The sequence below is a fragment of the Phodopus roborovskii genome, unplaced genomic scaffold, assembly GCF_943737965.1.
Source record: "Phodopus roborovskii unplaced genomic scaffold, PHOROB, whole genome shotgun sequence".
NCBI lineage: Eukaryota > Metazoa > Chordata > Mammalia > Rodentia > Cricetidae > Phodopus > Phodopus roborovskii.
Genome location: NW_026125059.1, coordinates 4,610,354 through 4,633,466, shown reverse-complemented (window position 1 = coordinate 4,633,466; position 23,113 = coordinate 4,610,354). Strand labels below are relative to the sequence as shown.

The 23,113-nt window shown below is 51.0% G+C and overlaps 2 protein-coding genes across 3 annotated transcripts in view; both read left to right on the top strand.

Annotated features, from left to right (window-relative positions):
* The first annotated feature begins 697 nt into the window (after positions 1–697).
* On the top strand, positions 698–13,213 carry LOC127222868 (neuroendocrine secretory protein 55-like). Its single transcript, XM_051185390.1, has 3 exons — positions 698–963; positions 1,055–2,009; positions 13,059–13,213. The coding sequence occupies exon 2, from the start codon at positions 1,128–1,130 to the stop codon at positions 1,965–1,967; it is 840 nt and encodes a 279-aa protein (XP_051041347.1). The 5' UTR covers positions 698–963; positions 1,055–1,127; the 3' UTR covers positions 1,968–2,009; positions 13,059–13,213.
* A 394-nt stretch (positions 13,214–13,607) lies between these two features.
* Positions 13,608–23,113, top strand: part of Gnas (GNAS complex locus) — a 48,592-nt gene continuing 39,086 nt past the window's right edge. For both annotated transcript variants that reach the window (XM_051185241.1, XM_051185231.1), the window contains exon 1: positions 13,608–15,948. In XM_051185241.1, coding sequence (XP_051041198.1) covers positions 13,623–15,948 — 2,326 coding nt within the window. In that variant the 5' untranslated portion in view covers positions 13,608–13,622. The remainder of the gene's footprint in view (positions 15,949–23,113) is intronic.

Genomic DNA, 23,113 nt, shown 5'->3' with positions numbered 1-23,113 from the left:
GGGAGACTCTGGTTTGTTGGTTGAACCCTCTCAGCTGAAAGCTATCAGCCTGTGCTCAGTGACTACCCCAAAAAGCCACGGAGATACCGGCTACAGGGCCTTCTCCTGGCGGCTCTCAGCTTCCTTTATGGTCTTCCAGCACACCTCAATGGAATGGAGTTCACCATTTGCTAACCATCGCCTTGCAAACTCCTATTTCTACAGCTGCAGGGGCTCTTTCTTGAGGGAGGGCTTGTTTGTCGACGGGGCGCACACTGTTTGAAAGCTGTTCTAATTAGTTACCGTAACAGCCCCAACAAAAAGAACCACCCTTGTCGCCATTAATAGCTACTTGAGGTTCTGATCCCTCAAACCATTAAGCCCTTGGAGAATGCCTGGGGCTGGGTCATCAATACTCATGTGCGGCCCTCATTCCACTAACTGTTTGCAATTTTGTATCCTGGTTTTCTGTTCAATGGCTATGTTCACGGAGAAATTGAGGAGTGGGATAAGCGAGAAATCCACTCAGCTTCGAGTCCGCTAACCTGTAGCTATCTCGCTCGCTTCGCTCGCTATAACTCGCTAGCACCCCCCCCCCCACCCCACACCAACTTCTGTGGCCAAATCGTCTCAAACAAGGTTCCTGCCTGCCACCTGCCGGCCCACTAGAGTCTGCGCCACCGGCTATGCGCCACCGCGCAGCAAGCGGGAGGCATCCCCCACCTCCCTACTGCACATGCCCGGCAGAAGTCCGCGCAACTTTATAGGGACCTCGCTGCCCCATCTCGCCTCAGTCTCCTCTGTCCTCTCCCAGACGAGAGGACCAGTGGAGGCACCTCTCGGAGTCTTAGACTTAGAGTCTGAGACTTAGCGAGAGGAGCCCCGGAGGAGGCAACCCTTCTCTCTGCTTTACCCATTCCTCTCTTTTACTTACAGACTCGAGCCGAGGCGCGGAGCTTGAGAAAGTTCGTTGTGGTCGGGAAGGTAGGTGCATCCCTTCTTTTCGCCCTGAGGTGAGACTGGGGTCTCCGGACCCAGCTTCTCACCTCCTAAGGTTCATCTTTTCCGGCTTCAGCAGTTCTTGCGCAGTGGGGCCACTCTCTGCAGAGCCAGAGGGTGAGTCGGCTTCTCGGTGAGCGCCTGGGAGAATGGATCGCAGGTCCCGGGCTCAGCAGTGGCGCCGAGCTCGCCATAATTACAACGACCTGTGCCCGCCCATAGGCCGCCGGGCCGCCACCGCGCTCCTCTGGCTCTCCTGCTCCATCGCGCTCCTCCGCGCCCTAGCCACTTCCAACGCCCGTGCCCAGCAGCGTGCTGCCCAGCGTCGGAGCTTCCTTAACGCCCACCACCGCTCCGCCGCTGCCGCCGCCGCCGCTGCGCAGGTACTCCCCGAGTCCCCCGAATCCGAGTCTGATCACGAGCAGGAGGTGGCACGACCTGAGGTAGCCCGCCCTGCCCCGGCCCGAGCTGAGCTAGCCCGCCCCGAGTGCCTAGATTACGACGACATCGAGTCCGAGACCGAGTCCGAGACCGAGTCCGAGTCGGAGACCGAGTCCGAGACTGAGACTGAGACCGAGACCGAGACCGAGACCGAGTCCGAGTCTGACATCGAGTCTGAGACCGAATTAGAGAGCGAGTCTGATACTGCCCCCGCAACTGAGCCTGAGACCGAGCCCGAGGACGAGCGCGGCGCCCGGGGCGCCACCTTCAACCAGTCTCTCACCCAGCGTCTGCACGCTCTGAAGTTGCAGAGCGCCAACGCCTCCCCGAGTCGTGCGCAGCCCACCACTCAGGAGAGTGAAAGCGAGGGGGAGGAGCCCCAGCGCCAGCCCTTAGACCAGGATCCTCGCGACCCCGAGGAGTCAGAGGAGCGCAAGCAGCACGACAGGCAGCCCCGCCGCTGCAAGACCAGGAAGCCCGCCCGCCGCCGCGACCAGTCCCCGGAGTCCCCTCCCAGAAAGGGGCCCATCCCCATCCGGCGTCACTAATGGGTGACTCCGTCCAGATTCTCCTCGTTTTCATGGATAAAGGTTAGTTGCCCTAACCAAGCTGGGGACCCTGAGACAGTGAGGTGGGAGGAAGGGGACAGGTGGGGGGCAGGGTGGGAAGTGAGCGGTGTCCACTAATTAGCCTAAAATGCACCCCGGGAAAGGAGAGAGGACTCCCCAAATTTCTCCAGGGCACCCAGGGGCGCTAGGGAGGCCAAAGGTTTGTTGGACGGCGAGGCTTTCCTGGAGCCTGGCTGGAGACAACCTGAGGTCCCCGAGCTGGCACCCGGTGCGCGACACTGAAATCTGAGTGCGCCCCGGGTTTGGCGCTGCATACCTAACCGGCAAAAGTAAGTCACTTGTTTTCTACGTTTTTTAAATCCTTCCTCCCCTTAGAAAGGTTAGTTTTCAGCGCTGGAGTTGGCTTTGGCTAGAGTCCCCTGGGCTCTGTACGGAGGTGCGCGCACCAACTTGGGCGATCTGAGAACTGCTGCGCCGTAGCTACACTGTTGCAATGCGCAGAAAGTAACTAACTGTGCTGCGATTGGGTGAAAACTCTGGAGCCTATAGGCTTCAGAGCAAAGTCGCACGTGCGCTCAGCCGGCTTGGGGCCTGGAAATCGGGTTCCGGCATGGCCAATTTGGGGGCTGCGGGACCCTGGAGCTAGTGCCTCCCACGCCGTGCAAGCAGTCTTGGCCAGCACCGCTCACCTCTGGAGGTTTGCGGATGCCAGAGATCGTGAAAAGGAGCGCGCGCACCTCTCCAGTGCGCCTTAGAGCCAACATTCCCAAGCGGAAAGGCTAGGCTAGGCTAGGCTAGGCGTCTCTCGGTAGTGAACGGTGCTTGGAGGGCATACAGTGGAGGTACAGGGACCTTTCGGGGTGCCCTTCTTGGCAGCACGGGCAGGATCACACTGGTGTATAGCTAACCTTTAGGCGCAGCTGGTTGGGCCGATCCAACTTGTCTGGAGAAGTCCTGGACGGTGCGCCTAGGCCCTAGAGGCAGGGGAGAAGGAATGAGAGCCGTACCAAGTAGTCTTGTGTGGAAAGGTAGGGTGGATCAAGGCATAGGCTGAGTAAGGGGGTCGTGAATAGCACTTGGACACCTTCCAAGGCGTCCCCAAAGATCGTGCCACTTGCGAGCTGGGAAGATGTCTGATCCTGCGCTTAGGACTCAGAGCGGGCAGGGAGGACATGCTACAGCCATTTTGGCCATCTTCAGGTCGGGCGGGGCTGTATTTGGAATCTGTAACCCGAGGAGAGATCGGCAGTGATAGTCCCCAAACTGCCACAAGCAAGTAACACACCTTGGAATGCTTTCCTCTCCAACCTTGGCCAGAAAGGCCGATAAAAAGTAAAATGCACCTACTGCATTTCACCCATTTGGAAACTTTTTTTTTTTTTTTTTTTAATTTAAAGTGTGCGCGTCTGGTCGTGCGGCGGCTTGAATTACTTTGATGGGATGATTTGTATAATCTGGTTAAGGAATGCGTTTTCAAGGCTTGAAATCAAAGGCGGCTGGGCGCCTGCGCTCCTAAGAGGAGAAATGGTGATAAAAGAAATGAATGCATTACATAGTCTCCTTCCAGGACCTACCCTGTTCTCTGAGATGGCGTCGCAGTCCCCAGAACTTAAGTGAGGGTGGGCTGTACGCAATGCGGCTAATTGCGTGCGTAGACGATGCGTGGGTAGCCTGCGGAAAGGAAGTGGGGGCTTTTGGTTTGAATGCGTGAAGTTGCATACGTGAAATACATATTTTCCGAGTTAAAATTCTCGAAAACATAAAACGATGATGGTGACGTTTTTTGGACGTTAGGTGCCATTTTATCTAGTAATGTATTAGTTGCCTTAATTTACCAAGCAACAGGTTTCTAGTTAACAGGTGGAGATGCCGCGCTTTTTAGCGTGTTTCCTGCAATGGGGAGATGTGCTTTCGTCAGACTTGGGTGCTTCATTAGCTAATTAGAACGCTGCCTTGTTGCTGAATGAATAAAAATTTAAAAGGGTCTTCAGTCCCTAGAACCCCCACCTCGCCTGCGTTTCTCCTTTAAAAAGCCCAGAGCCAGGCTTGGTGGCGCACGCCTTTAATCCCAGCATTAGGTGGGGGAGGGGGTATGTAGAGGCAGGCGGAACTCAGCCTTCAAGACCAGCCTGGTCTCCAGTCCTAGGACAGCCAGGGCTGTTTAAAAGCCACCCTGTGTCAAAAACAAAAAACAAAACCAACCCCCCAAAATAAATAAAAAGGCAACAAAAAAGAAGCCTAATTGAGCAGGGTACCAGGCTCACACACGGGGCGCCTAAACAGGAAAGCCAATTTTGCTGTCTCTCAGTGATCTTCCATGTCTGCTTGAGTTACAGCAGACACATTTGCAGCCAGCCTGCTACCCACCAGCACAGCCCTCCCCCTCCCTAGTGCCGCTCTGACTTCAAGCGAAAAAGCCCAGGGGGTGGTAAAGGAGTGTAGCACGTTTGGAAAAGCACCCACCACCCACACAAGGAAAGGTTTTGCTAAACACACATTCCAAACCTACACTCTGTGAAACAGAGACTCCAAACACAGACTGGGGGCTCAGATACTTTCTTTTTTTTTTTTTCCTGGGATTTTTCTATCAGGTTCCCAAACGTCTCCCCAGCTCCCTAGCCTCCCAACTGGCCCTTTGTCTCACCCTGTTAAGCTGGGGTTAGCATTTGAATGGGCTGGCTTTCCCTTTAACGTAGGTGGAATGGTTGAGAGAGACTGCCCTGGGAAAACCAGACCCCCTAGACCCCTGCCGTGGGGGCGGGGCGATGGCAGCAAAGCTAATTAAAACTACGTGCCTTAACACTTAGGATTCTTCACTGCATTAATCATTTGCTTAATGGAAAAAACTTTCCTTCTATGGGGGAAGAGTGCGCTAATCATTGAATTTAAGCGAATTTCTTTTATGTGACAGAGTTCAAATACCGTATTATGGCAAAATCCAGGTATAAGTATTGTTTTTAGATTATCCAAAAAAAAAAAAAAAAAAAAAAAAAAAAGCCTTACAGCTACGCACATAAGAAGAATTGAGGCCGCTAAGGGTTTTGTTTTTTGTTTCGATGCACCTGAAGGTGAAGCTACTTCTGTTCTGGAATTATTCACAGCCTTTGATTCTTTAGCCTTCATTTTAGCAGCTGTATTCGGTTAACAAGAAATCTGAAGCGCCAGTGCTGGTAAGAATAAAGTTCTTTTTTTTTTTTTAAAGTATGGATTTTACTTAATTTCTTCCCTGTTGTCACTGAGCAGTGACCACAGCACGGGACACGTAGGGTGGCAACCTATCACAAACACAAATCATGAAAACCAAATCCAGCAGGGCTAGAGACCAGTGATGTCATACACCAACTCAAATATTGCTCCCCTCTAAAATAATGCCCAGAGACAAGATGGGGAGCTCCAGTTAAATCTTTATTCCTGCCCACAGTGAGGTGTTTTGGCACCCAGTATCCAAACCCAGACAGGCCAGCAGAATAACGACAAAAGATACTGGCTTAGTCCAGCCTGCTTTTACCCCACCCTGTTGGCTAGCTTCCGTCTTCCCTAGTGCCCCTCTCTGCCTAATTTCCTTCTAAAATGCACAAGCTGAACAAAATGACCCTATGGCTTGAATATAGAGCCAGCGACTTTAGCCCTAATGAAGCCCCAAATCTCAAATATGGATCAACTAAAAAGCCACAGCCGTCAAGAAATCTGTTTTGTATTAGTCTAACGTTAGTTTTGTTAAATATGTTTATCAGCTTGTGGCAAAAATGATTTAGGAGGGCTGGTAGTGAATGTAGAATTCACTGTGTTCCTGTGTGGGGGCATTCTTAAGAGCTCCAGCAATGCTGGAAGTGGTGGTGTTTTTCCCCTGCATTCTCCCCCTGTGGTACAAACACAGGGGATGCTAGCTGTCAGCTATGGGAGACAGCCGATTGACAAACGCACTTTAATTGAGGGCTTGGAGGCTCTAACTGGGATGAGCTGCGCCTTTCACTTACTTTTCACTACCACTCCCTCCCCCAAGGGCTTTTCTCCAGCCTTTTCTTTCATGGTCCCTGTCTCCACAACATTTTGGTACTACCTCATCTTTTACACATTGCAAGGTCTGGTAATAGCTGAGTTCACACACACACACACACAGGAAGACAAATACATAGACACACACACAAACACGCACATACGCACGGCTAATTTGCTCCATTGCCTAGGGCAAACAAAGCAAACACTTCTCCCCAAAATTGGTTCTGCAAATTAAATGACTGGCTTACTATCACAGTTTATATTATCTTTTAGTCCCTTTTCAGGCATTAAAAAAAATGGCCAAATTTTACTAGTGTTTTTTTCAAAATCTTCTTGATGGGGAGCCCCCTCCACAACCAGGAGACAGGATAGTTCGCATGACTGGGGAGACAGAGTAAACCTCCCAGTGGCTTGGGTCTCCAAGTCCAAGAGCCTGCCATAGCAGAGCCACACAATGCTCAGCCAGCAGAGGCAGGACACCGTAGGGGGCCAGCAGATGGGCACCTCTACAGCCGGCCAGCCGGGAGCTGGGAGGCTGCTTACCGTGTTTCAAGGGGGCACAGCCTATGCTTTTTCCTATGGACCTATTTTAGAGTGAGCACATTACTCACTAGCAATGGGATATAGCTGCCCCAGGGTTAAACTCAAACTGGAAGAACACGGGATAGCTGGAGGCAGTAATTTGAGGCAAAAGAGGAAGACAAAAGGGGTGGTGGGTTTACAGGGAATAAAGAGTAACGCTCCACGCATCCAAGCCAGAGCCGAGGACAAGTTGTAGAAAAGGAGGGAGGCCACAAAGCCAGTAAATCTATGGCTACGCAAAAGCATTGTGGATCGAAGGGGAAGGAAGGGTTGAGGACAGAGTCAGATGTGGCTGGCTACATGTCTCTGGTAACTGGAGGGGGTTAAAACCAGGTGCAACCAGGAGCAGCTGTCACCTCTAACAGTCAAAGATGGCCGCTAGTGAGGATTTCAGATGGCCGCCCTGAAGTCACTGTCCCTTGACAGTCTCACAGACCTAGACCTAGCCCAGAGACTTCAACTTCATCTACAGAATGGAGTTTTCATACAAATACCTTAAACGCATCAACCAAAAAGACTTAAAAGCCAGTAATCTTATCTAACAATTTAAAACCTAAGCATTGGGTTTTGGCTCGGGAAAGGCCAGCGTCTGAGGTTCCTTCTCTCAGACTTGTGAGTGCAGACCCGACTGATGGTCAGCTAAAGCTGGCAGATCTCCCCTCCCCCAGGCAAGAGCTGTCTGAGTGCCCTGGCTTATGTTGCTGTTCCAATTAGACTTCGTTAGGAAAATTTGCTTTGGGTAATTGAGGTTGTGTGAGAAGGTGAAAAACACCATTCCCCCTTAAATTCAAACAGCATTCAGGCCCCAGAAGCCCTCAGGGTGCAATTTCCATCAAGAGTTACAGAAATCTTAAATAGCCTTCCCCTAAACCCACCTTCAGAGATCCCACCCCCCACCCCCCACTGCTAGCGGGCTCCCCTGGTGCGGCCTCTCCTCGGAAAGAGGTTCTTCTCCACGGCTTCCTCGGCCATTCCGCACAAAGTGGAAAAAAACATGGCAGGCTAAGGTACAATTTAATGGCCCTTCTACAAAGAAGGCCGCTTCAACAGAACCAGTGCTAGCGAGCCTGAGTGAGGGGCCTATATTCTTATCAGGGATTTTCATCCAGACCCGATGGCCTGCATTTATAAACATCCTTTCATCCCGCTGACATCCACCCAATCAGTCCCCAGTCCAATATCTTGCCCTATCTGTTAGAGGCAACCGTCCTTTAATTAGCGTTGGCCTGAAACAGGCCAGCCACACAGCCCCCTTCTGCAGACAGTGGCCAGCGGCTGCTGCCTCCACGGGGCAACACTGGCAGGAGTAGGGAGGGGGCTACCGCAGTCTTAATTGAACAATAATTAATTGAACACCTTCAAAGTCTTATTGCTACTCAGGGAAGCACTCAGAACACCTTTGTCATTGGGAAACCTAGAAATTTAGTGGTCGTCTGAACTCTCTTTCTTTCTCTTTTTCTGTGCCGTTTTCCTTTGTACAGGGAAGGCTCCCTTCACTCCATGCAGCCCCTTCCCCAAGGCTACAAACCAAAAGGAGCCTTGCTGCCGATGGGCATGCTTTTCCTGGCTTCTGCTCTCTTCCCTCTTGTTCACGCTACCCTCTCCTCTTCCCAAGGGCCCTTTTCTCTTTCGAGGCTAGAAGGGAAGAATCAAAGAAAGCTGAAGAAGCAGCTACTTGATGTCTGGATGGGCCTTGGGCTTTTGCAGGAAAAAAAAAAAAATCCTAAAATGTAAATATAAACGTAATTGCTGATCATAAACAAACACTACAAGCTTAAGATTTGAAATCCTGGGGTATCACAGAAAAGGGGGAACCACAGGTTTCCAGGTGTTAACAAAGCCGAGGGAGAGTTTCAGTTGCCGCTGCTTTCAAAAGGGCAGCTGACTTCTTTGGTGGGCATCTGGGCCGCCGCACTGAGCGGGCAGCAGTTGACTTCCCCCGACGAGCAGAGCCCAACGGGAGCATGTGTAACATTTAATCATGCTTTTCTAAAACAGCAAACCCTGTTCTCCAGCTGACACGCCATCTCCCTACAGCTTTTCACGCTAGCGCATTCCTCGCGTGGACGACGCCGAGGCGCTACGCTTAGCTTTTGTGCCTGTGCCTCACACCTATTGAGCCTTCTTTGGGCATTCGCCTGTCCTGACCTCCTTTTCCTTTGCTTCAGGACTTGGTTTTACTCACGCCTCTAAACGGTCACCTTCTCCCCTACCACAAAATCAGCTGGACGCGGGAAGATATTTTAATGTCCTCTGCTAGGGAGCTGGTGGGGTGGGCGAGCAGACAAAGGGGGCTTGATTGATGGCACCTACATGGTGGAGAGAAGCAGCCCCTGCAAGCTGTCCTCTAACCCCTACATGGCACACACGTGCTGAGCACACAAATAAAAGGGTAGGAAAAGGTTCCTTGCTAGCATCGTTATAATGGGAGGCCATTAATTAATCCTAGTAGAGTGAGACCCCAGCTCAGGGACTCACCAACTCCCAACATTGATCCTTCCCACCCATGTCAGACACACATTATTTGTATCAAGCCAGCAAAACCACCAATGCCCACGGGCTCACTCCACAGCCCAACACATCAACATGACCCACAGTCAACCTATATGCTGATCACCTCTAGCTCTTACCACCCAAGGTTCCCCAAGTCCTTTGGACAGGTCATCCAGGTATCTTTTGTGTTGCTCACCTTCTAAAACATCTGGCTGCTTTGCAGGGCCTTCTTGAGCCACGCTGCTGGTGTACAACAGAGCTCGGCCCTTAGTCCCATTGGTCCAACTGACTTCTCAGTCACTACAGGAAAACGAGAGCAGGGGTAGGGGGCAATCAGTATAGAGCTCTGTTTTCCCTGGTATGAATTTACCTTTAAATTAAAGTAAGTTTCAGTACAGTCTAAGGAGTCTTAGTTTTTCAACCAGGGGTGATTTTGTACCCCAGAGGATATCTGAACAAAAAAAAAAAAAAAAAAAAAAATGAGAGGACATGTCTGTATTATGACTGCTTAGGAGATGCTAGTGGTATCTAGACTGGAGAAGCCATATAATATCTTTCCACACACAGGACAGTCACCATAGCAAACAATTACCCCAAACCATGTCACTAGTGCAGACGCCAAGTAGCTAGGGTGCAGGCAGGAGCTGCCCCCACGTCACCCTCTGGCGCCTTCCCTGCTCTGTCCAGCGATACTTCTCCCATCAAATATATCACTCCACTGAGGAATCTTTTATCTGATTCAGCGACCTCAAATCCTAGTAAGGTTGACTGCCAATCTGAATTTATGCTTTGTACCCTTCTAAACTTCAGGTCTTTCCTTCCCAGAAACAGGTTGTGAAAATCTCCCTCAAGCCGTCCATCTTGCTTTTACATCTGCCATGTTTGGAATCACTGCCTCCATACCAGCCCCTCCCTGTCTTGTCTCTATGCAGCTCCCAGTGTCCACAACCGGACAGTCATCTTTGACCCTTTCGCCCTTTGTGATCTGTCTAAGACAGGAGCTTCCAGGGGGCTTCAGAAACCCCCCTTCGCTCGCGACTTGTCATGGTGCGGGGCTTTCCTTAAAGGACTTCCGCAGCTGCCGCCTTCCTTTGTGCACCGCCCTTCCCTTTGTTCCCGCCATAGGAACAAACCTCCATGTTGATTCTGTCTTTTCTAAAACTTGACTCAAACCCTCATCTGCAAAGGGGGGTGGGGGTGGGAAACACACCTTTCACCATCTCATCCATTTCCTCCTCTCCACTTCCTGCCAAAATAGCCCGGATGCTACATGGAGTCCTCAGAAAACCCATCCAGTTGTTGGGTTTTTTTTTTTGTTTTTTTTTTTTTTTTTACCCCCTTCTTTCCCACTGCTTCTACAGGAGCAATGGTGTCCGATCACTTCCGCAGCTAGGCCCCATATTTCCTTTTGCTGGACTCTTTGTCCCAGATAGGTGAAGGTGTGCCCGCCCCGCCCCGCCCCTTCTATTCATACTCAAGACATCCTTCTATGGAGAACCATTCCAGGCGCCATTTTCTCCATCCGGTCTTTGCAACCCCTCCTATTGGAGGCCTTCTGGTTGCATTTTCATGCCGTTCTGCTCCTCCACAAGGACACTGACATGATCTGGGTCTTTCTCCCAATTAGAGTAGCATGATATTAGAAAGAACATAGAACAAAGGATTCCCACAGATCGCAAGAATGTCTGAACAAAGAGACTCTGAATCCATTCTTTGACGGATGGTGCTTTGGGGGTGGGTGTAAGAGGCCTGGAGAGCCCGTGAGAGCCGCGTGGCGGTCTCCTTGGACCCCCAACCTCAGTGTCTACTGACCTTCCACCTTGTGCAGGGTTCAGCATCCCTGGGAAATGAACTCTCTCCATCTTGTCCTGCTCGTCTGCCTCTCTCCAGGGGCCTGGATCAGCACCGCCAGGCCTTAGGAATGCCTCCTCACGGGGCCTCAGCGGTAGCCCTCTCTGTGAAGGGGGTTAGCACACCGCCATTATGAACCCAAGGGGTGGTCCATGGGAATCCCCGACCTTCCCACCTGGCCTTGGCGACTGAGGGCATCAAAAAGCTTGACCCTCAAAGGACTCACGGCCGATCGTGGCCTTCTAGGCCTGGCCCCCATACACCCACCCGCCAACAGCTCCCAACCAACCCAGCAAGCACAACCTCTTTGGGCGTTCCAACGCGGCGCCCCCTATTGGACCTCCCACCCATATCCGGTTTCCGGTCCGAAGCCCCCTGCTCATTCGCCAAGCTTCCTTGATTGGCGTGACCCCAGCCCAATAGCTGACCTGGCGCTGGGGTCGGAGGGGAGTGGGTTGGTGGTTGAAACCCAGTTGGACCATTCAGTGTGTGTTCAAACCGTTTCGCCATTTTGCGTGGGGGTAGTTGACTGAACTTTGGACCAAAGTTCCAAGTGTTCGGCATGAGGTGTGTCGAACCATGTCGGACCGTAGAGCTGAAGTGACACGCCTTCGGGAGGTCTCAGGCATTCCCTAGCGGTCCACTTTGTCTGCTTTCCTGTACTCAGGGCGACCACGTGGATGGTGTAGGCAAGGGGCTGTAGTGTGCTGAGCCTGCAGTGGGAAGAGGGACATGTTAGACTTCAGACAATCAGAGTTTGCCGCGGTGCACCCGCATGTGCCTTGCAATAAAGTCATCTACATGGTGCATGCTTGCTGAAATCCACCTCGTATACCGCTCCACACTTTGTCTCTTCTCTCCGGGTCCTGCAGTCCAGGCAACTACCTTCCCACTGCCTAGCTGCATTGCAACAAAGGACAATGCCTCGCGCCATTGCGCGTGCCACACAGGCTCTGATCTGAGAGCTGGGGAAGAAAAGAAAAAAATCAAAGCAACCACAACAAAAAACCTCCCCTGCCTTGAATTCCTCTGTAGACCCCAGCTGTACGGCATTTTGTGTTTAATTCACTGAGCCCACTGGGCAATGCGGCTGTTTACCTCTTGCGGTTCAGACCCCACCGCGGCACCGCCAGGGGCGCGCAGCCTGGCTGGCAGCCGTGGACTTTGTGGCGGCTCTAAATGCTGCCTGGGAGTATTGCAGTTCAAAGTAAGGCATCTGCACTATGGTGCTCACACAAGAAGGAGAGGGGCTGGCAGGGGTCTGAAAAGGGGTTAGAGAGGGGCTAGACGAACTGAACGCAAAATCGTCGGCAGACTCCGAGGCCGGAAGCCGCGAGTCTCGGTCGCCGTTATTACCGCGGCACGGGTTGGTCGGTGGGGTTAGTGCGTATCGGGTTGTCTAGTTTTTAAGACCACTCTAAATCGGCAACCAGCCGTATGCAAAATCTCCTTTTACCCTTCCCCAAAAGGCAGAAGTCGGAGGCCTGAGGTAGGTAGGGGTCTTCCGGTAAGCCCCCGCGCCCCTCCCCTATCTCCGCCGCAGCGGGCAGTGGTACCGCGGCACCGCGTGGGGGGTCTTTGCTTGATTTTTCCGCAGTGTACCGCCGAGACTCTTATTTCTACTGCGTCACCATCCACATAAACAAGCCGAACCCTGACTGCGTCATTCTCGCCTACTTACCGAGACCCCCCCCACCGGAAGTGTAATGGGGAAGGGGCACATCGAAGGGGTTTTACCGGAGCTATCCTTCACAAACCGCAAGCAAAAACATAAAAATAAAAATAAAATAAAGCTACCCCGGAGCATTTTTAAAAACAAACTGCATGTTCGTATTCATCAGCCCTCACCCTTCGCCCCTCTCCGCCCTTCCGGTGGGCTCACGACCACCTGTCGCATTTTTCTGTGCACGCCTCTACCCCTTCCCGTTCATCTTAAAGGCTCACTTCCCAACTTGGAGCTGAGTTTGGGTAATTGCCCGAGTCTGGGGTCCTTAGGTAAGGTGTTTGCCGCATACCGGGGTAATCTGGGGTGACGAAGCCCTCCTGCAGTCCCTCCTCCCCTCGGGAAGATTCAGATGGGGAGGGAGGGTTTCAGCGTCTGTACTCTGACAGACCAATGCCCACGTCTTGCGTCACGTGTCCCAGCAACGCAGGAGAGCGCGCTCTCTCTCTGGCCAAGTGAAAAGCGAGGAGCAGAGGCTCAGAGTCAGTCCGGGAGAGGAGAGGAGAGGAGCCGAACGTCCCTGCGAGGCCTGCGCTCATCAGCCCCCTTACCCAAAGTCGGGAACTGCCGGCACCGGGAGCCGGCTTAGCACTGAGACCGGCGTCCTCTGGCGGCAGAGAAAGAGTTTTGCTAACGATTTTCGAAACGAATCGGCACGCTCCTGGATGCCAAGAAGGCGGAGCCAAAGTTAGAAAAGTAAGAAGAGAGGCCAGAAAAGGCCTGTGAGTGCCTGGCCGACCGCAACTTGGAGGCAGAAGGGTAACTAGGAAGGCTCCGGGTCTTACCAGCAAGAAATGAGCCACGCCAGCCTCGATTTGGAGTTTTAGACTCCCAGACTCTGTCCTTGCAAAGATTGGAAACTGAGGCTGGAGAACTTTCCAGCCAAAACTTGAATATTTTAAGAGAAAAAATTTTTTCACCCTAGTTTGGCTGGGTGCTCCGTCTTACGGGGCCCCAAATTAATTTTGAAAAACCGCAACCCTGTTATGGGCATGTGCAACCGCCTCCACGGCAACGATATGCCAGGACAACACGATATCCCCGGTGAAGTCGGGGAGCAGCCCGAGCAAGAACCTTTGGAGGCCCCAGGGGCAGCTGCCCCCGGTGCTGGGCTTGGCCCAGCCGAAGAAATGGAGACCGAACCGTCTGACAATGAGCCCATCCCCGACGAGGCTGGCCTTGAGGGCTATGGACCCCCTGGGGTCTCAGGAGCCGACTTTCAGGGCCTCAGCCAGGCCTTCGAGGAAGTCGCAGTGGGTGGAAACTACAGCCCACCTCCGGAGGAAGCCATGCCATTTGAGACCGAACAGCCCAGCCTGGGAGAGTTCTGGCCCTTCCTGGAGCAGCCTGGAAGATCTGGGGCCCAACCAGACCTCAAAACCTTCAATCCAGCGCTTTTGGAGCCCGGGACCCCCAGTCGTGCGAACCCAGCCCTGGGAACCTATAGCCCCCCACCAGAAGAAGCTATGCCATTTGAGTTCAACGAGCCTGCCCAAGGAGACCATAGCCAGCCGCCATTGCAAGTCCCAGACCTTGCGCCAGGAGGTCCGGAGCCAGAGGTCCTCAGTGCACTTCCCGCGGAGCCCGGCAACCTCAGATTTGCAAGCGCTAGCTTCCGAGATGACTACAGCCCTCCACCTGAAGAGTCTGTGCCGTTCTGGCCCGATGGAGAAGGATTTGGGGGCGATAGCCCACCCCCAGGCCTCCCCCGAGTCAGCCGACAAATCGGCATTGGCGGCGAGTTCCCGACAGCCGCGGTCCCGAGTGCGCTCAGCCTCGCTCCCGCCGCGAGCGCGCCTCCCCTCTGGGTCCACAGCGCCATTGACAGACCATTCGGCGAGGCTATCAGATCGCCTCCTAACTTCGCATGCGACAGCCCCCAGATGGAGATCTCCAGACCCCCGCTTGAGATTGGCAGAGCCTCCACTGGGGTCGACGACGACACCGCTGTCAATATGGACGGCCCCCCAATCGCAAGTGTTGGCCCGCCCATCCAAGTCTCCGGAGCCCCAGATAAGAGCGAGCGCGCAGAGAGACCCCCAGTTGAGCGAGAAGCAGCCGAGATGGAAGGAAGCCCTACCACCGCAGCTGCGGTGGAAGGAGAAGTCCCTTCTCCGGAGAGAAGAGACGGATCCTTCACCCAGCCAGAAACCATGGATGACAAGCCAGCCTCTGCTGCCCAGACCGTCGTCAACAAACCTGATGCCGCAGCCGGCGGATCTCCTCCGGCCCCAGCAACACCCGCGGAGCTCCAAACCGATCCCGAAGAAGTCGGAGAAGCCCCTGCTGTCCGCGCGGAGCCTGATGGAGGGGCAGCGCCAGCCGTCCCAGCCACCACCGCCGAGTCTGAAGGTGGAGAAGATCCAGCCGCTGAGCCAGCCTCCGAGGCAGTCCCTGCCGCCAAGGCTGAGTCTGCCTCCGGGGCAGCCCCGGTCGCCCAGGTGGAGCCCGAAGCGGCGGAAGTCTCTGCTACGGCAGAGCCTGCCGCCCGGGCAGCCCCTGTCACCCCTCCGGAGCCCGCTCCCCGGCCAATCCCTACTGCCAGAGCCCATCCAGCTGCCGGGGCGGTCCCTGGCGCCCCGGCGATGCCAGCCTCCGCTAGGGCAACTGCCGCTAGGGCAGCCTATGCAGGTCCTCTGGTCTGGGGAGCCAGGTCACTCTCGGCTACTCCCGCCGCCAGGGCATGCCTCCCTGCCCGTGCAGCTGCCGCCGCCCGGGCAGCCTCTGCAGCCCGGGCAGTTGCTGCCGGCCACCCAATCTCTGTCGCCCGGTCCATGTCTGCCTCCCGGGCAATCCCTGCCGCCCCAAGCAGGGCTCATCTTAGACCCCCCAGCCCCGAGATCCAGGTTGCTGACCCGCCTACTCCGCGGCCTGCTCCGAGGCCGAGCGCCTGGCCCGACAAGTATGAACGTGGCCGAAGCGGCTGCAGGTACGAGGAGGTCTCGTCCGTCATCTGCGAGATTGACTCCTCCAGTGATGAGTCGGAAGAAGGGGCCAACGGCTGCTTCCAGTACCTTCTGCGGCGAAACCGCGGCCCCGGCCAGACCCGGAGCCACACGGTCGGATGCAACCCAGTCCGCAACTTCTTCGCCAGAACCTTCGGAAGCTGCTTCGGTCTCTGCGAGAGATCCCGTTCCCTCAGCCCAGGGAAGGCCAAGGATCCATTTGAGGAAAGACGCAAACAGATGCGCAAAGAGGCCATTGAGATGCGAGAGCAGAAGCGCGCAGATAAGAAACGCAGCAAGCTCATCGACAAGCAACTGGAGGAGGAGAAGATGGACTACATGTGTACGCACCGCCTGCTGCTTCTAGGTAATGCGGCATCTTCTGCCCCTGGGCAGTAGGGCCGCCCCGGGCACCCGGGGAGGGGGTGGTAGGGCCTTCCCGTGGGGTTTGGGCCTTGACCATGGGAGGAGGGGGTCTGGAAACCCTGTTAGAAGTTCCAGGGAGGGACCCCAACTCTGCCCCGGGGGTGGGAGAGGGGATTTTTGGAGGGTTCGGGTGGCCGAAGTATATGCCCTCCAGGGAGAAAAGTGGTGCCGAGCGACACTGAGGGTCGTTACCGGCCGGAGGCCAGCGCCAGCGCCAGCGATCCTAGGCTGGACAGGCGGGGGCGTGAGGTGAGCCAGGAACTGCTGGGGAGGGCCCTTCGGGGCTCCCCCGGCTTATTTGTTCGTGACCGCGGTGGGCTAGGGCCATCCGGGTGCGCGCCCCCGCCTCGCCTGGCACGGCTGCTTCGACTCAGACAGCTTGTTGTTGGTGTGTGTTGGTGTCCATTTTCTGTGTTCGCCTGTGCATGACATGCTCAGTGTGTCCCAGTTTCCATCCCTGGCACCTTCAATGTACCCGCCGATTGTGTATTTGTACTCTCAAGGGGGGTATATTGTGATTTGCGCCATGGCGCGAGCAAAACTTTCCGTATTGACACACTCAGTGGTACCTGTACGAGGACTCTCTGCAGCGAGCAGAGGGAAAACGCGCAGGAAAAGGTGGCGGGGCATCCTGGGTAATCTGCTGGGCCTCTGGCTGGGGGGGAGAGGGGCCGCAGCTACGGGCCTCCATAACCTTTTCCCCTGTATGTCTTTCTCTCTTTTTTCCTTTGCACTAAGCATTTCCTCACTTCTCAATTCGTACGTCAAACCCTCCCGCCTTAACGGTTGAAAAACCAGACACTCAGGTATCTGGGGCTTTGGGGTTGTGAACAACGTCTGCATTTTGTATTCTGCACACACACACACACACACACTCACACTGGGCCCACCTTGGGGGAGGGAAGAGGAGGGAGGCGAGGGGGGGGGGACACTTTAGCCCTGTTGGCAAGGCCACATTGTGAACACTCAGGCTTGGTTTCAAGGGGGTGGGCGTGGCTGGGTTTAAAAAATATATGAAATAATTTTCTTCTTAGTGAAGAGCCTGAGGTAAGCCAATCACTTACATTTTTACAGCTTATGGTAGGAGGGGCCTGGTTTTAAAAGGTTGGGGTTGTGTGGTGGGACTGTAATGTTGCCTTTGTATTTTAATTTCTATTAAAATAAAAAAATAAATACTCTGAGTGCATATTGAATATATGAGCAATGCATGGGAAGCTGGAAATATTACTCGTGGACTGTGTAAATGTTTGCATATGCATCTTTTTCAAGCAGCTTTAGCTGGGGGGAAGAAAATAGAAGGTAAGATCTTCTTTAAATCAGTTTGGGGTTAAAAAAAATAAACATCTTTAGGATGAAGATTAAACAAGCATTATGCCAGTCCTCATCTCGCGCCCTTCATATGTTCAACTCACCCCCCCAGCTTTCCATGCCCCCTCCCCTCGCCGAGATCCCCCCCCTCATTGCACAGCCAGAGCCCCTCCCCACTCCAGACTTCTCATCTTCAACCTGAGGCATTCATTCTTCTTGCCAGATTAATCAGAACAGCAGTTAACAATGGCCTGGATCTGTGGCTTAAATAAAATCTTCACGAGTGAATATCTACGATTAATTTATTTTATTCTCTAATAATACCTGTCAAGGGATCTCAGGATCACAGTTTCTGAGGCTATGCTGCATTTGTCTGATAAATACTTGGTAGTCTGTGGCAATGTTTATTAAAGGCTGGAGACGTGACTGTGCTGTTGTGATGCGTCCCCCAGAAACCATGATTTTAGATGGGATGGTCATTTCATGTATGCCTTCCTGGGGAAATATCTAGTATCATTGAATCAAATATACAAGGGAAGCAGTTTTAAGTTTTCAAATGTCCCTGTTACATGTAAAGCATAGTGCATTACATGTCAAGATTTGGTCTCACTGCAGTTCCCTATCCATACTCCGGGAAGCTGACCTGTGGGGGGGGGGGCAAACGTCTGCAGATAGAAGGCCCGAATGACTGTGCACATCTGCGTACAGCATCTCTTATATTCTGGGGCCTAGGAAATTGTCATCTAAGTACCCTCCAGCACCAAGACTTGGGTCTTCTGTCTGGCCCATACCCCCAATGCAGGGGAGAGAGTGTGGAGGCTTGCTTACGTTATCATTAATGCAGCTCTCTGCACCAAACCCATGTCTGGGGCCAGGTTCTTTGAGAATAGTAGACGTTTCCCTTGCTTCTCCTAGATTTTTTTTCTAGAGGGGATAATTAAACCAAAATGCTAGCACATTTGCTGGGGTACCTTGGTAATGTCAGCCATTATGTACTTTTGGATGCATCGTCATCCACAGCAGCCTAGGCCTAGCCTGAGCCTGAAGTAAGATGGCCATCGTTCCCTGCTATGTGAGACTGCGGCATTGCTGTCTGTCAGAACACGCTGCAGTTGCCACCGGGCTGGTTTCATTTTGCTAAAGTAACAAGACAGGGAGGGGTTGCACCCAAGTCCCTGTTACTGACCGAGGAGGGGGGGAAATAAAAGGGAAGGATTTTTACTCACATTTACAAGACATTTTTCTAACTCTCTAGCTCCACTATGTTAAACAAGAGATCTATGTCTTCTGACCCCTGAACATGCAGATCTCATGACCATCCGAGAGCATGCTTCTGTATCTGTCAATCACATGACCATTTTAGAACATGTTTTTTCACCTGTCACATGCAGAGTCATCATTTAAAAAAAAAAATGAGTGTTTTCCTGTGTGCATACTCTGTTTTTATTGCCCAAATATCATATTGCTGAAATTATTTTTTTAATAGATGCTAGGTAGAAAAATAAAGATAATTTAATAAAAATTCTATAATGTCTAGAGAGCGGAGGCTTTTGTAACAGCCTAATCCCAGACTGCTTCCATACTCCTGTTAGCTTAAGATAATTTTGTAGGTTAGTTAGACATTTTTTTTTTGTTTGATTGTTGTTTTTCCTCTTTTCAAAAATCTCATTTAGGTTTTATTCCTTAGATCCAAGGAAGCTACTGGATCAGAAATTTTTAGTATCTCCTGCCTTTATTACAATTGTGTAGGTAAAATATAAGCACTCTGTAGTGATACCTTATTTATATATTGAATTACAATTAATTGTATAATAATTTATTTGGCTGCCAAGTGGTACAATACTGCACTGCATCTCAGTGCGCAAAATACTTTTTTTTTATTAATGCAGCCATTTTTTTTTTTTCCTAAATTCACGATGCCTCCACTGAACTGTTTGCCTTGGGAAGGGCACGGCTTAACCCCCCCCCCTTTTTTTTCTCCTTTCCCTGCCTCTCAGTAACATCCATGTTTTGCAGAGGCCCTTTAAAAAAATTTCTATTTTTCTTAAAAACATTTTTTCCCTAAATGTCTAATTTTATTTTTAACTTGTTTATATGATTTGCCATGCAAAGATGTTGCAAAGCACAGTGAACTGGGGCCATCTCCTGGCTATATGTCCCCTCCTGACTTGGAAAGAGTAGGGAAAAGAAACCTCAATGCTCTCAACATTGTTAGTGGTCAGTGATGATAATGATGACATGTTCTAATTGCGTTTTGCATTTTTAAAAGTATCGTGTCTCATCACATGAATCCTTTGAAACAGCTCTGGGCAGTAAAAGCACCATAGCACCCATTTCACAAGCACATCCATTCATATCGTAGAGATTGAATGTTAGGGGCTTTGTTTTTCTCCCAAAGGTTGCAAGGTGAGTATGTGAAGGACTCAGGCCTCCAGTTCTGACATACCATCACTCACCAAGCCCATAAGATCCTCCATGGCTTTCTCTAAACTGAGAATATGGCTGTTGTGAGTGGTCGTGTGATCTTAAAATCCCTTGCTTGATGACAGGTGTCTGACAGTCTGCTGCTTTCTGAAGTCTAGCCAGACCCTAACAGTTCTGACTGAACATCTACCGAGTGAACATGAAATGTATGCTGCCCCCTTTGGGAGGCCATTGCTGTGGAGGTTCAAAACCCACATTTACTTCATCTCATCTGCCCCCCACCCCCTAGAATGCTTTTTTTTTTCCTTCTTTTTTTTTTTTTTTTTTTTTTTTTTTGTTTGTTTTTTTTTGTTTAAATGTAGGTTTGCTTTTACATCTCTGAGGAAAACCTCCCAATATTTTTCTTTAGCAAGGATCAAGCTTGTAACATCACCGTCAATACCAGCAATTATTATTAATTAATGATGATGTTTGTTAATTACTATTAAATATTAATATTGTTATTAATTAATAATAACAGTGTAATGCCCTTTTGTGTATACATTTCTAAATGGGCAATGCTACAGTATATAGAATCCTGGCTAAAGGAGTACAGGGCCCCAAATAAATTTCTTTTCCTGGCTTTTAAAAGGCCGTCCTTATTTTCAGTTTATGGCTGAGTCCCATTTTTCCATTTATCAAGAATCCATGAATGATTTTGAACATCATTTGGTTTGATGTTTTATTTTACTGTAAGAAAGTTGTATTAAATGAAAAAAATATTTTTAAAGAGAAGATAACCTAATTGATTAAAATTGAAACCACCAACTCTAGGCATATCTGCTTGTTTTTAAAATCAATTCCCTCTCCAAATAAAATGTGCCTACCCCCCTCCCTAGCTTTTCAAATGTATCATCTAGGCCCCTTGAGGAGACACAAAATAGCAAATGAAAATTAGTTTCTGAACTTTTTCTTTTTAAAAACCCATGGCACAGGTTAAATGCATCTTCTCCCTCCCAGGGTTTTTATGAAGTTAAAGTTAGTATGTTTTTGCTTTTGCTTTTTGCCTATTTTAAAATAAAACTTCACAGAAAAATCGAAGCTTTTCCAAATGGAAAACAACAGGGCCGAAGGAAGAGACTAAGAGCAGTGAGCAAAGGTGCCACCATCTGTGGGACCTCCCAGCAACACCTTGGCAAGCTCTTTAGAGCACTGGATGGAACCCACCCTTCGTTCCCATCATGGTCTTAGGCTGACCCAGGGACCCCTGACCTAGGGTCAAGCTCTTCAGAGGGAAAGAGAAGAACACGGGTCTGGCCTTTCTTTTGTAATTTCAGATGAAGAATCTTTTGAGATTTTATTATGCAGCTTAAGAATCCTAGTGGGCAGTCTCAAGCCCAAGCTGGCCAGAGGGGCTTAGTTTCCAAAGAATCGGGGAAGAGGGCTTTTTCTTTATTCCCTAAAAGGAGAGCTAGCACCTGAGGGAAGCTGTTTATCAGCTGTGAGTCCAGTGTGTTTGACACGCAAGAGCCCCCAAATGTTTGAGTTTATGACTTTTTTCCCTCTCCTTCCTCTACCCCAGGTGAGATTTTATTTCTTATATATTTTCAATATGCTCCCAGCTTTTACATTTCATAGTTCACTCTTTGTGCAGGGTTTGTAAACGAATGAAGAGACAAATGACACCTTGCCAAATTTAGGGTGATGTGGCAATGCGGCAAAAGAGGAAGAAACAGGCCTGAAAGGGTCACTTTCTCCCCCATCGTGAACAAGCATCATCCGTCATCCTTGCTCATCCTTCATCCCCACTGGCCTGCCGTTAGCTACCTGTGCATAAATTAATTCAGCACTGTTACTTAGCCCAGGGGTTGGAATGTGGTTGTCTTACATGCAAGAAAGTGTCTTTAGTTTCCCTCCCAATAACCAGATCGCGGATGAAGCAGGCCGGCTGGTGGGACCGGAGGAGGACAAGAGCAAGGCTGCCCAAGAAAGAGGTAAGGACCGACCTCCCCCTCCCCACGTTAACTTTTCCATTATTGCCAACTGTCACAGGAGTGGAGGGTCCCTGACAAGTTAGAGTTATTGGAAGTATTTTGCATGTGCCACACTGGAAGCTGTGACCAAGGAGGAGCATCAGGCAAGTGGTTTGTGACAGAGCAAACTAAGGAAGTGTGCTTCTGTTCTCCTTAGAGGTAAAACCCCACACTGCATTACACTCAGGAGCATTTGGACTTGGAAGAGTCCTGCCCACCAAACTCAAACATTGCATTTTCCTACATTTTAATGATTCAACTTGGGGACGAGGAGAGAGGTATAAAGACAATTTAAATTGTGTGATTTAAAATCCGATGCCAGTCAGTGTTTCCAACACTGTCCCACACATTCTGTGTGGGGGACACAGCAAGTCCTTCAGACTTAGTCTCTACTGAGTTGATGCTGGGAAGGGAAAAGCGTATAGACCTACCTTCTCAGGGGTGTCACAGTCCAGCTTGTTCACTGCCACTGCTGAGGGCGTGTGGCCGCGGACGAAGACACCACAACAGTCAGCTGGAGCCTCTCTCCTAACTTGCTGGCTCTTGCCTGTCCCTTCTGTCAAAAGACCTGACCACCTCTCTCCTCCTCCCTGTGTGAGCAGTTTGCCTTTTGTCAAACTGGTCGCTAATGTGTTAACAACTATGAAGACATTCTTACAGGTAACGCACACACAGGTAAGTCCCAAACTGGATTTTCTTTACACAAATGTCAACAGCAATGGTCAGAATGACACACAAAACCCAAAGCTAGGCGCTGAGATGAGTCAGGGACCCCAGAGCTACAAAAGAAAAGGGTTCAAGTGTTCTGTGGCTTACCTGCTTGACGTGCTAAGTCCGCTAAAGTCCTGAGACCCACCTCTCAGGTCGGAACCCTGGCTTCTAAGCCAGTAAAAGTAGCTTACTGGTCTCATCGATGCCAAGAAAACCCAGAAATGACTTCCTCTTCCAAAGGATAAAGTGTCAAGAGTAAATGGCATACCTAGGGTAGTACATAGCTGCTAAGGACCATTCAGACACATCCTTTGAAACCAACACTGTCTTCAGTCTATGACTGTGTATGTCAATCCCTATGTGTCCAGAGGGACAGGACCAAAGCTCAAAGGGTTGTTTATGTTAGGAACTGCAAAGCTTATTTGTAATTAGTCCCTTAAGTTGTTGTTTATTGGTGCTATTATTTATTATTTTCAGAATGTGTGGGAAGTGTCCGTCTTAACTCCTTGCATTTGCACTTAGAATGGCTCTCCTGGGCCTAGCGCATGCTCAGATAGCTTACCAATAAAACTGCATGTGTCATGCAGGGGCTCCCTGCCCACTTTCCCCTCAAATAAGACTTTTTCAGTGGCTGGCTTTAGAAAAGCTCAG

What these genes read in the sequence shown, in the direction of transcription:
- LOC127222868 (XM_051185390.1), top strand. Translation starts at nt 1,128, where the DNA reads ATGGATCGCAGGTCCCGGGCTCAGCAGTGGCGCCGAGCTCGCCATAAT.